Source organism: Hyla sarda, chromosome 6, assembly GCF_029499605.1.
Source record: "Hyla sarda isolate aHylSar1 chromosome 6, aHylSar1.hap1, whole genome shotgun sequence".
NCBI classification, from domain to species: Eukaryota; Metazoa; Chordata; class Amphibia; order Anura; family Hylidae; genus Hyla; species Hyla sarda.
In genome coordinates this window covers 205,961,789-205,975,009 of record NC_079194.1, presented here as the reverse complement: position 1 = coordinate 205,975,009, position 13,221 = coordinate 205,961,789, and the positions used below count along the sequence as shown (strand labels likewise).

The following is a 13,221-nucleotide window of genomic DNA, read 5'->3' as shown; positions in this document are numbered from 1 at the left end:
TGATGGAAAACAGCACTTGGAACATTTAGTTCCAAATGCTGGCCAGTGGAGTACCCCTTTAAATAAAATAAAAAACTCCTTAAGGGTGCGTTCCCACCTGGCGTATAAGCAGCGTATCTCACGCTGTGCAAAATTTACGGCAGCAGCGGGAAATACTCTGCGTATGCCTTGCTCAATATACAGACAGGGCTTTCCGGCAGCAGCCCTATGTGTGTAGTGAGTTTTGGAGGCGGAGCCACGCGTCACAGTCACGCCGGCACACGGCCCCGCCTCCCAAACTCACTACACACATACTCTGTATTTGTCACAGCAGCGTGCAGCCCTGTATTAGGTAGTTGTGCTGGCTATTTTTCGTTTTGTTTTTGAAGTACATCTGTACTGCAGCACAGTATAACATTCAGTGTACAATGACATGCAACCTGTGCAATCCAGTTTATCGCTGGACTTCACAGACGGCCATGCAAGGCAGACAGGAGGCCATCAGCTGGCCTCCTGCTGCCATGGAAACCAACGGAATTGCTGTTGGTGGACAGGGGGAACCCCCTTCCCCTGTCAACCCCATAGATTATGTTATCACGACTGATCATGGCATCTATGAGGTTAATGCTGCTGAGACCGGCGCAATCCTGGTCTTGGCAGCTACAGCGGGTCCCGCCAGCGATCTCCTGCAGCACATCGTGCTGAGCAATAGACTGCAAGGATGTATGCATACATTCAGTTGCGCTAACTAGCTAGCAACTTGGACGTATGCATATGTCCTGGGGCAGAAAGGGGTTAAGGTTGCCACCACACACAGCAGTTTTATGGCATATCACCACTGCAGTTTTTGAACCAAAAAAGTGGACTCAAAAGGAATGGGAAATATAAAGGCAGGACTTATAGTTTTCCTTCCGAATCCACATCTGGCTTTGGATCAAAAACTGCCTTGTGATGGCAGCCTAAATGGTTTTTCCATATTAACTTTTCTGGTAAAACCTAGCTTAAAGAGAATGTGCAGTCAAAAAGTCCTATGGTTTAAATAGTAAAAGTTTTGAAACATATTTTAAAATCATTTTTGTTGAATAGGGTTTGGGTCAGGCTATTGTGTCATTGTCAGCACGGATTGTTGTAAAGCATATCTTTAAATGCTTTGAAAAACATGGAAAACTTCCATACATTTGCCCCACTGTGGTTTTAATTGGTGTAAATATAGATATACACAACGAGCGTGTGTCAAGCAACTGAATTCTGTAAATTACACTTTTATTTATTTTATTTATTTATTTTATGAATAATGGGCACTTTAGGTTTGTTACAAAATTAAAATGACCATTTAGCATTTATTAAGTTATTTTTATTACACTCATTCAATAAAAAATTTTTTGGTTTTATATGCTATTAACTATCTCTATAACTATATGTTTGCATGGTAATAAACTAAGAAAATAAATGTGTAGTCTATACATGGTGCTATCATTTTTTAACTACTATATGCTTTGCTAACCCATACAATGTATGTTAAGAAGTATTAGGTGATGGATGCATGTATGACTGCATTATCAGACTACACAGTTTGTAGTCTGTTACCATGGCGACATATAGTTCTCCATGATCCTAGTGGGTCTCCGGAGTGTGTCCCGATGTGATCTTAACTTTTGATATGTCTGTGAAACACATCAAAAGTTGTTTTAACTCCTTAAGGACCAAGCCCATTTTAACCTTAAAGGGGTTCTCCGGTGCTTAGACATCTTATCCCATATCCAAAGGATAGGGGATAAGATGCCTGATCGCGGGAGTTCCGCCGCTGGGGACCCCCGGGATCTTGCACGCGGCACCCCGTTTATAATCAGTCCGTGTTCGCTCCAGGTCTGATTACCGACGACCACAAGGTCGGTGGCGTGTGACGTCACGCCTCCGCCCCCGTGTGACATCACGCTCCGCCCCTCAATGCAAGCCTATGGGAGGGGGCGTGACAGCTATCACGCCCCCTCCTGTAGGCTTGCATTGAGGGGTGGAGCATGATGTCACAAGTGGACGGAGGCGTGACGTCATACGTCATAAATGAAAGCCACAATTTTGCACATTTTGGAGGGTTTTGTTTTCACACTGTACACTTTACGGTAAAAATGACGTGTTCTTTATTCTGTGGGTCAATACGATTAAAATGATACCCATGGCTAGATACTTTTATATTTTTGTACCGCTTAAAAAAAATCTAAAACTTTTTGTACAAAATCAGTAATCTAAAATCGCCCTATTTTGACCACCTTTAACTTTTTCATTTTTCCATATACAGGGATATAAAATGGGAAAAACTGACAATTTTCATTTTTATTGGGAGGGGATTTTTCACTTTTTATTACTTTTTATTTTTAAATTTTTCAACTTTTTTTTTTACACTTTTTATGTCCCCATAGGGGACTATCTATAGCAATCCTTTGATTGCTAATACTGTTCAGTGCTATGTATAGGACATAGCACTGATCAGTATTATCGGTGATCTTCTGCTGTGGTCTGCTCAATCTCAGACCAGAGCAGAAGACCCCGGGAGACAGCCGGAGCCAGGTAATGGGACCTCCAGCCGCTATGCTGGATGATCGGATCGCCGCGGCAGCACTGCGGGCCATCCGATCATCCATTCAAAGTACCGCACTGCTGAAGATGCCGTGATCTGTATTGATCACGGCATCTGAGGGGTTAATGGCGGACATCCGCGTGATGGCGGATGTCGGCCATTACCGGCGGGTCTCCGGCTGCTGCTAGCAGCCGGAACCTGCCGTGTATGGCGCGAGCACCGTTCCGATGCTTGCGGTCATACACAGGACGTAAATGTGTAAATGTACGTCCTGGTGTGCGAAGTCCCACCAAACCAGGACGTACATTTACGTCCGTGGTCGTTAAGGGGTTACTAACTCTGACACTAACTCTTTAAAGAAGTATTGCAGCTTAGAACACAGGATATGAAATAGCTGTCATATTGTGGGGGGGGGGGGGTCTGAGCACCGTTAAGATGAAATGGTGAGTTGTATGTGTGCTGTGCAGCACCGTTCTTTGTCTTTGGCACTTCCAGAGATAGCTGAATTGAGCACTCATCTATCTTCAGCACCACCATAGACAGTAAATGGTGCTGCATCATGTGTGCACAACCTGCTGCCTTATTCCACAATGTAAGGTTTCTTTTTGGGTACAAGAACCTTTATGAATAAAATACTCAGAGGCAGATAAATTAATATACTGTGATAGTAAGGCAGGGAAAGTGTGTATTTCCCCACCTGATCTCGGAGAAACCTTCACCTGGGGCCTGATAATGAAGCCCAGCAGAGATGGGAAGTGTGTTATAAGGAAGTCAGACAGTGTGGTCTGAGCTCTCCCCTAGATCGTGGTCTGATACAAGGGGGGGGGGGGGGGGAGACACTGTGTCCCTTTGCCAGACGGGCACACAGCAGGTGGCTGTGGTGGACACAAAAAGTGGCACCAATGTGGACAGTGACATTAACGTGGAAACGAGAGGAGTGTTTGTTCCCCAGGAGAGGGACTGTCTGATGAGTTGGCTGTATAACACAAGACAAGCTAAGTGTGAACAGTGTGTTAAGAGGTTGCAGAGTACATGTGTTTTACACTGGCTGGGCTAAGCCCTCTGGTGGCATAGTTAGGGCAAGCTATAAAAGTGTAGTTAGTGGTCCAAGTGCCCAGGGATTTGTTTGGCTTTATTATGTTTGTTTAATCTGCAACCTGTTTAATAAAGCTGGCGAGGAGCCAGAATTGCATGAAGAAGTTGTTGTTTGCCTGGTGAATGAAGTAAAAACGTGTCCTTTTGGCTGTGGCAAAGGACGATCCCAGAGCTATCCCCAGAGGGAATATCTGACAATACTAATATCCTAAACTTTGCTTAAAACAAAGCAGGCAGAGATTGCCCAAAATACATGACAGTGGTTCATGCTGTGAGAGGCATTTGGTACACCCTGCTAAGTATGTTAAACACCTTTCTCTTCCTTTTCCCACCACTTGGCTGACTCCCTTCAAAACAATATTTGGCACACACATATACACACAAAAAAACAAACAAACAAAAAGAATGCACACCCTTAAATCTGCTTCATTGTAAACCTCCATTTAGACGCTCCCCCTCTTCTAGACACTTGTCAAAACATAATACAAATGTATAATATATTTAGTGCGCGGCATGTACAACAGATACATTTTTAATCAAGATTTCAGTACATTTTGCTTTGTAAATAGACTATGCTATTGCTGTATAAATAATCAAAATGATCAATAGTCCACTCTCTAGGTAGAATGCAGGTCACAGTCTCTGTGATAATACGTGTATATTACCTACAAAATCCCTCATTTTCATGTAGAATGTGGTGTTTTATAGCTTTTCAAATATATTCTTTGTGGCCATATTGTGACATTTAAATCAATTCTTGAGAGATACACAGATCATCAAATGCTCAATTGGCAGTGAAAAAGTTAAGAACCTTTCACTCTCCTCAAATCTCTTTACCCATCGCAGTCTTAATACAAGTGTTAGAGTTTTCTTGCCAGAAGGCCCATGGCCGGTTACCCACTGCCTGGCCCTTTAATCCGCTTGTTTTAAATAACTAATGAGAAACATTTACACTCATTACTCTTTCTGCGGGGGCCTTCAGGTCGGCTAATCTTATTATTTATGAAGTGATGTGCTCTGTGATAGTACTTAGTGCATGTTAACAGATGCTATTATCTCAAGCTGAATCGTGAACGTAGCAGATATATGAGAATGTTATACGGTGATTCCACGACAGGCGCGTTATGTACGACCATGTGAGTGTAGAGGACCGCAAGGAGACGATAAAGAACACCATGATGCTGGCTCAGGAGGTGCCAGAAGTTATGTTATAAGTCCATTTATAAATCTCGGGGGGAAGACACCATTAAGAACATTTCATTAAATTAAGGAAGCAAAAGGTTCTTTGTACCCATGTGTTCTGGATCCTGATGTATGTTTTATGTAATGTAGATCGTGTTTTATGTCACATGAATAATGAGGCTAATGAACAAAACGACAAGGAAGTTCTCAAATTTTCCTCATCTTAAAAAATCCTGGATCCTGTTGGAAGCTGAGAAGCTTTAATAGTGGATCACACATTTAAACAATAGAATGCTCTTTTCCAACAAGTCTGGCTATGGTCTTGGCCCTATGATGTTGAATGTACTATGGTAGACAAAAGCACAGTACAAGGGGATGCAAAATATCAATAGAGAAAGTCAGCAATCTAGGGGAGTCATATGTTGGGGTGGGAATGGCGGGTACAGACAAAAGAAAAACCACAAAATCCAAGATGCCAAAGTTTACCATGGTGTACTTGCCTAAATGTGTGACTACAGCTAGTGACTACATTCCTCCATGTCCCTCGCCTATATGTTTGTTTGGCAGGATGCAAAAGGGCAGCAGACCATGCTTTTGAGCAATGTTAGATAAATGTATATGTGAAGGAAATGGCCCAAACGTAGTCACTAACTTACTACATTTGGGCCATTAAAGGTGTATTTCTGGATCTAACATTTTATCCCCTATCCAAAGGATAGGGTATAAGACGTCTGATCGCGGAGGGGGGGCGCCACTGGGACCCCCCACGATCTCCCTTCAGAGATTGTATGTGGAGCTGCATCTCCAGTTTCGGAAACCTCCGGCTCCCGGGACTGGAGACGTAACGCCACGCACCATCATGATATCACGCCACACCCCCTCCATTAATATCTATGGGAGGGGGGCGTAACGGCAGTTACGCCCTCTCCCATAGACATGAATGGAGGGGGCGTGGCGTGACGTCACGAGGGGGCGTGGCGTTACATTATGTCTCCAGTCCTGGAAACCGGAGGTGATGCAGGGAGATCATGGGGGATAGGAAATAAAATGTTAGATCCCGGAATACCCCTTTAAACTACAGTACACTGCCCAAATACTGCAAATGTGCCATGGTATATTCCAGCACACCTTTTTGACAGGTTGAGGATGTATACCGCCAACAGACTGGGTAAATACCGTGAATCAGTCTTAATTTTTATGTCAATGGTCTAACTCCTTTTTTTTTTATGTAAAATGCTGATAAAAATATAACTGAAGGACTGTTTCACATGAATGTGTTGTTGAATGTCCATATTAAAGATGTTATTAGATGTTATTAAAGATGTTATTAGCTTAGATATTATTAAGCATTTAAGTATATATATATTATTAATTGTGTATATATATATATATATATATATATATATATATATATATATATATATATATGTAAAGGATTGCTAAAACACCAATAACATACTAATGCAATCTGGAACCATCACAGATCACTTACAGATGCGTCAGTAATGACTCTCAATATGGCATTCTGAGGAAGTACTACAAAAAAGTACTGTAGAAGATAAGCAGGACATTGTACCAGGGATAACACAGGCAAACCTGGCTCATCCAAGTAGTAGTATATAATGTTACAGTCATCTGTTTTACTAACAATTCCCTTTAGCATGGTTCCTATTTATATTTTATGACTTTATTTTCGGAGGCAGATGTGCCTATTTACATAGAGATTAATTCTGCTTTTGGATGTTTATTTTATTCTGATCTGGAGAAGCTTGTCCAGAGGAAATTGTCATGTTTTCTTTGAAGTTTATGTCAGACTTTAGAAGGGTTTATTTTTTTGTTTAACCGATGATCGGTTGAATATCTGAATGGTTGCTTACGCTGACAGACTTTATTTTATGGACAATGACCTAGAAATGCATAGTTTTCCTTGGTGTTTGGAAGACTGAAAAAGTTGATCATACATACACTGCTACAATACCTTCTGAATGTTATAAAAGGATTTTCTGGTGTTAAAGACTTCTGAGATGGTACCGGAGAGTTTCCTATTTGGGGCACTCTATTTGCCAGATGCAAGAGCAGCTATATGCTAGGTTTCCACACAGGTTTTTCTGATATTGTTTTTTTTTTTTTTTTTGGGGGGGGGTAACTGCCACTGCAATTTTTGAGCCAAACTTAGAAGTGGACTAAGGTTATGTTCACACTGAGGAATTGGAAAGGAATTTCCACGAGTAATTCTGCTCCCTTATTCCTCTCCAATTCATTCAGCAGGGCCATACCCCATAGTATTTAGTTAACTTTCCTCTCCTCAGTTCACACTGAGGAGATTCTGCTAGCGGAATTCTGTCACAGAATTCCATTCCGCATGAAGAATGAACATGTTCTTTCTGCATGCGGAATTCGGCTCGTAACTCCATAGAAGTCAATGAAAAAAAATTTGGTAGTCTGCCACGCTTCCACGCGGTATTCGCTCGAAACTGCGTGTCCTATCCTCTTTTATTTCCGCAAGGAAATCAGAGTGGAATTCAGTGCAAATTCAGCGTGGAAAAAAAAATCCTTTTTGAGCGGATTTTTTAAGCGAACATTCCGCTCACACCTTAACCAGTGTGAACATACCCTTATGAGGAAAGAGAAGTATAAATCCTTTCTTTATTTTTCCCATTCCTTTTGAATACAATTCTGGCTTTGGCTCAAAAACAGCAGTTTTACCCAAAAACGCCAGAAAAAAAAAAAAAAAACTGTGTGGAAACCTAGCCTTAGGAGACATTTCGTCGGAGAGGACCCAGGATGTCTGCGCATTATATTGACAGCTCATTGAGTTTTATGAAAACTTTGAAATGTGTTGTTTCGGCTGTGGTGGTGCTACAGGGAAATTGGGAAATCTCTGGGATCCCAGCAGTGGGGATATTATATGACAAGATTATTGTTGGGGGACCTTTCTAACAAAAAAGAATTGCCCAATGTAATAAAATGTATTTCATGCTGCTAACATGATCATGGCATCTTTGTTTAAGTCTGTATGTATATGAAATGTTTCTGAACCGAATGCGCTAGTAAGGGGAGACTAGAATGATGCTTTATTAGAGAATATCAGCAACAAGAAAAAACAAGTAAAAAAAAATGTATTTCTCCCAATACAAAATATGTTCCAATTTTATAATGTAAAAATTTGCAACATCAGTATTCAGCATTACTGATACTGTTACTTATTCAGACTCCCTAAATAGTGTTAAGGTCTTGCCAACAATGAGCCAGTATAATCTTCTACAAAGACAGCAGATGTACAGCAACTGGGCTGTAAGCCAATGAAGAAGGATGGAAATGGGAAGAAAATGAGAACCCGTTCTATTAAACTAATAGCTTGTCACTATTTCTATTAAAGCGATAATATTAATACTGCTACTTCTCGGATGTCATCGCTTATCCATGTTTTCTTCATGGTTGGCCTTGTTAGGGATAAAATCAAACAATGTAAAACTTATATTGCTTGAGGTCAAGGATATAGCTGTACTAGCTGTACTGCTGCTTTTATTGCATTTCAATTTTAATAGGAAAAATAGAAGTTTAATTTAATGTAATTCCATAAAATGATTTAGTAGAAAACATAGTGTACCCTGGCTACTTATTATGGAAAACCAAGATAGTAAGGAAGTGGAATGTGTTTGACTTGACTGGTTTAAATCGTGGCTTGGAAAGTCAGGGTTATAACTATGGTGGGCATATGCCCAAGACCCTGGGTGCGGGGGTGGTGCCACTCTGCCTTGCTCAGAGTATTTACAAACTGATCCTTTGCCCAAGATGAAGGAAAACCTGGCTACAAGCAAGCACATAGAGTGGAGCCACAAAACACCTAGTCATCTGTATGAATTTTTTTTTTTTACTGAACTGACAACATAAGCGCACATACGTAGTAGTGTCAAGAACTGCCCGATCATCTGTTCTGAATTTTGTAATGTTTACCACAGTTACTTAGTATGGTTTAAAATGTCCATCAAGGTCAACCGAGGTTACGGAAGAGGGGAGATATACATGAAGGAGAGCAGTAGTTGTAACTGTAGAACTGTTTCCTTGCTATCGCTCTACATGGTAGTCTTTAAATTGTGGTCCTCTAGATGTTGCAAAACTACAATTCTTAGCATGCCCGGACAGTTGACTGTCCCGGCATTGTAGGAATTGTAGTTTTGCAACATCTAGAGGACCACAGTTTGGACACCACTGCTCTACAGTAAGGCAACAATTCCTTTCCAACTCCTAATATGACATTGTATTGTTTTTCTCTTAATTAAGGTGCCGATGCAATTTGGCAAAGTCTTTACCTGTGGACCATAGGCCTCGCTGCTACCCGTATTGGGAAGAGGATGACTTCTCCATGCCTCTGCCTTTTGATCTCAGTGGAATTCTGACAACATTGGAGAATCTAATAGAGAAGGACTAAGAAGTTACTTTTGGTGAAAGCTGATCTTCTGCATTTGCTTCTAAGAGGAATACAAAGTTGCCCTACCTACGAATCAGTAAAATGTGTACTTTAGAAGTTATAAAGAAATGTGTGGAAAGCTAAGTAACGCACAAATATTAGTTAAATGGCCTATAACAGATGTTCTCTTTTCTAGTCAGGTGTCCTAGTCATGTGTGCTGGAGAAAACTTAAAAAATCCCCAATAGCAGCTTGTCACATACAGAATGTCATGTTATCTCACAGAAAGGAAAGGCAACACTGACTAAATGTTATACATATTTACACTTTCTGCTCTATGTATCTAAAGTACAATCCCTAGTGCAAATAAATTGGATGCTATCATGATATTACTTTAGAATATGAAGATATTACATGATCTTCCTCATCTTCCATGATCAAACATTAATAGGGTACCCTAAGGATAGACTATCAATAGTTTTGGAAGAACTCTTTTAAGCTTTACTGTCATGCAGGTTTTCATTCAAGTTTTCATCAGTCGGGGTTTCAGTGAGCAGAACTTCACCGATCACGAGACATAGCTTGGTGAAGCATGCAGCAGCACACTTTACTCGGTGACCTGATCACAAGACATAGCTTGGTGAAGCATGCAGCAGCACACTTTACTCGGTGACCTGATACCCAATCTGGCACTATGCAGATTACATTCTCCATAGACTATTATTATGTCTGCATGACATGCCAAATGTATTTTTTTTTATGACAGTAATACTTTAACTTAATTAAAAAGCATTTTAGTCAAAGATCATCCCAAATACAAATGAAGGAACCATAAGGACTACATACAGCCTTAGTGTACATGACGTAGTATGGCTCTGTGCAGGAGCCATTTAGGTTATCTATTAAATCAGGACAAAACAGGGAAAGCTTTCTCATTACTTTTATTCGGGAAAGATTTTCCTGGTTTCCTGAGCAGAGCAATATACTATTGCATTTCTTGGTAGGAATGGCTGCCATACTTTTTATCAACCAGCTTTCCCAAAAACATATAACAGGAAATGATAATTTCAAAGTCTTTAATTTACTCTTTTCATTTCTTTCATCTAGCTTGAAATGTCTATTGAAACATGTTTTCAAAACTTTATTCCTAAAAGGAATCTGTAAGATTAAATGTAAATTCATGAGCACTCATCGTTTCTGGAGAAGACACAAATAACCAATGGGAACCGAAAGTACTGTCCTAAGCGGCACAAAAATGCTAAGAACATGAACATCGTACTGTACTAATGTTTTTTTTTTATTTTTTTACTGTACTGTAGAATAACAAAAATACTTGGAATTTATATGTTGTAAAGGAAAAATCTAACTTTCTGTGGTATAGGCCTAATCCTTTCTAAGGTGCGGATATATTTGTTAATACATTTTAGAAAAATAAAAGATTTGGTCCATTTTTTGTACGGTAGTTACCTTTTGAGATTACATCAGAATTTTTCACCATAAAGCCTTAGTTTTATACCTATTTGTACAGGTAAAAAAGATGTCCTAATAACTAATATACACATTACTGAATTGTGCTTAAGAGTAGTGCACAATGTGTTATGGGTGAATTTAGAGTTTCAGAAACCGGAGGTATCAGTAGGTTATGTGCTGCCAATGAGGAAATGAGAAACCAATCCCAGTGGTCTAAGGATGGTAATATCTGTCAATGGCAACAGATCACAAAGACCTCTACAAGAAGAGCTTACCCTCTTCGCGTTTGATCTCCACTGTTCTTGAGGTATGCCTCTTCTGAGACGATCTCTTTCATTTTCGATTTTTGAATGACTATCTTCTTAAAAATAAATGTTACTAGGCAATAAGCCAAAATCTGTTTTGATTTTGACACTAACAATTTTAAGGCGTATCTTTAAAAGTATGACTGGTGGTGGTCTAATCACTGGGGCCCCCAGTGATCTCAAGAATCAAAGCTTAAAGGGGTATTCCAGGATTTTTTTTTTATTTGAATATACTACAGGGGCTGTAAAGTTAGTGTAGTTCATAATATAGTGTCTGTACTTGTGTGTGACGATTTTCTCAAAATTCTTCTGTGATTTTCACCCTAATATTTATTTTTAACAGCATACAAAATTACTGTTGTCTCAGATTTTTCCCACGTTGCAATGCGGCCGAGACCTGACTCACTAGTCAGCTGATGACAGGGAGCCTGTCTGCTTCAATGGGTGGAGAGATCGCTTGGTGGGAGAGAGATCAAGCTGCAACTAATGCAACAGCTGTAGGCACCCTGATTGAAAACCACTGGTCTTTTGAATGGATGCAGCTCATTTATGTTTCAATGGTTGGGGTGGCTAATGTGTGGGAGGGAGGGAAATGGAATTGTAGGATTTGTAGTCAAAAAAAGAAAAGTCAAACAGGAAATACAAGTTCTCAAAAAGCTAGCCACAGTGTTATGGTAATCTCACAACATAGTCATTTAGCCCGAAGACAAACGCAGATCCTTCCTAAGCATGTCCATTACTGTCTGCCAGGTACGTACTAAAATCACCTTATGGTGGATAACGCCTTTAATTCTCCCCTTTTCTGAGATTGGAACCAGGAAGAGAACCAGAGGACCTAAGAGTTGGTGAGGCATGTAAAGACCATCTGTAGAAGTGACTCCAACATACATTAAGGTGATGAAACCAAGAGTGGCAGATTTATTAAAACTGTCTAATATTAAGTCTAGGCAGTCTAATTATGCACCAAATTTACCACAGCAGCTCACGCTGTTTGATAAATTTGGCTTATCTTTAGAAACTGTTTTCTAAATTTATATGCCTACTTTATACCAACGTATTGGCAAAATGTTGGTGCATAGTGTCACATCTCAAGCCACGCTTCTTGTCAAACAAGGTGAAAAAATCTCCAAAACCTATAATAAATGCAGTGCAAGGCACATATATGTTTTTTTTTTAATGCAAATTAAGCCATTATTCCAGCAGCATTCTGGATCAACACAGTAGGGCTATAATGAGCTTGAACGATTCTTATCTTTTTTGGATGGATTCTAATTTTTTTTTATTTTTTTTATTAACCTTATGAACTATGAGGGGAATTCATCAAGCTTTTTTGATCGTTTTTTTTTTTTATCTAAAATTGTCACATCAAAAGTCTCAGTTACTTCTTTTGCGACATTTGAGCGACAATAGCCATAGATCAAATCTGAAACTGAACTAAAGTGTGCAGTGGTTTAGACTATTTTTATCCAGTGGTGATTGATTCATGATGTGCGACTTTTCTCTGAAAGTCGCACAAAGGTCGCAGATCCTGTTCTTACACACTAACCCACACCAATTTACTTCAGCCCTGAAAACTACTCTAAAAGTTGTACACAAATATGTCCCTTCCCTTTGTATTTATTTTTGAATTCATACAAAATAAATAATGATTATTATTTTAAAAATCCCTAATAAAACTCCTTTAAAAACAAAACAAAAACCTCCATGATCATATGTCCTATTGGGGGATTGAACCCAGAACCTTATGGGATCAGCTAGTCAAAAAATAGTGCACCTACCAACAGCACCAATCCTTTTTAATGTTTTGTAAGAGCTGTTTCAGAACTTATCCTTACAGGGGTATTCCAAGCAAATATAAATTTTTATAGATCAACTGGCTCCAGAAAGTTAAACAGATTTGTAAATTATCAAAGGTAAAGTGCTATGTCCGGCACTGCTGCTGATACCTGCACGGACTTGGACTATGGGACGTGTTGGAGTGTTCCCCGAAGTGACGGCGGTGCTCTGACTAGTAATAGCAAATCTCATATCTTGATGCAGAAGAAAAGTGAAAAAAGTCGGCAAACTCACCATGGACTTCTTTTTCAGGGTTGTTTCTTTATTGCATACTCACATATAAAATTGGTGCAGAAGGGGGAGAGAGGGATCACAGTGGGGGGTATTCACTGTCTGGCGACAGAATCTGTTTCGCTCAATACTCGAGCT

General features: G+C 39.9%; 1 protein-coding gene across 1 annotated transcript in view; it reads left to right on the top strand.

Moving 5' to 3' along the window:
* Positions 1 to 9,918, top strand: part of FTO (FTO alpha-ketoglutarate dependent dioxygenase) — a 358,438-nt gene extending 348,520 nt beyond the window's left edge. The window contains exon 10 of the mRNA XM_056526317.1: positions 9,116 to 9,918. Coding sequence (XP_056382292.1) covers positions 9,116 to 9,263 — 148 coding nt within the window. The 3' untranslated portion in view covers positions 9,264 to 9,918. The remainder of the gene's footprint in view (positions 1 to 9,115) is intronic.
* Positions 9,919 to 13,221: the final 3,303 nt, after the last annotated feature.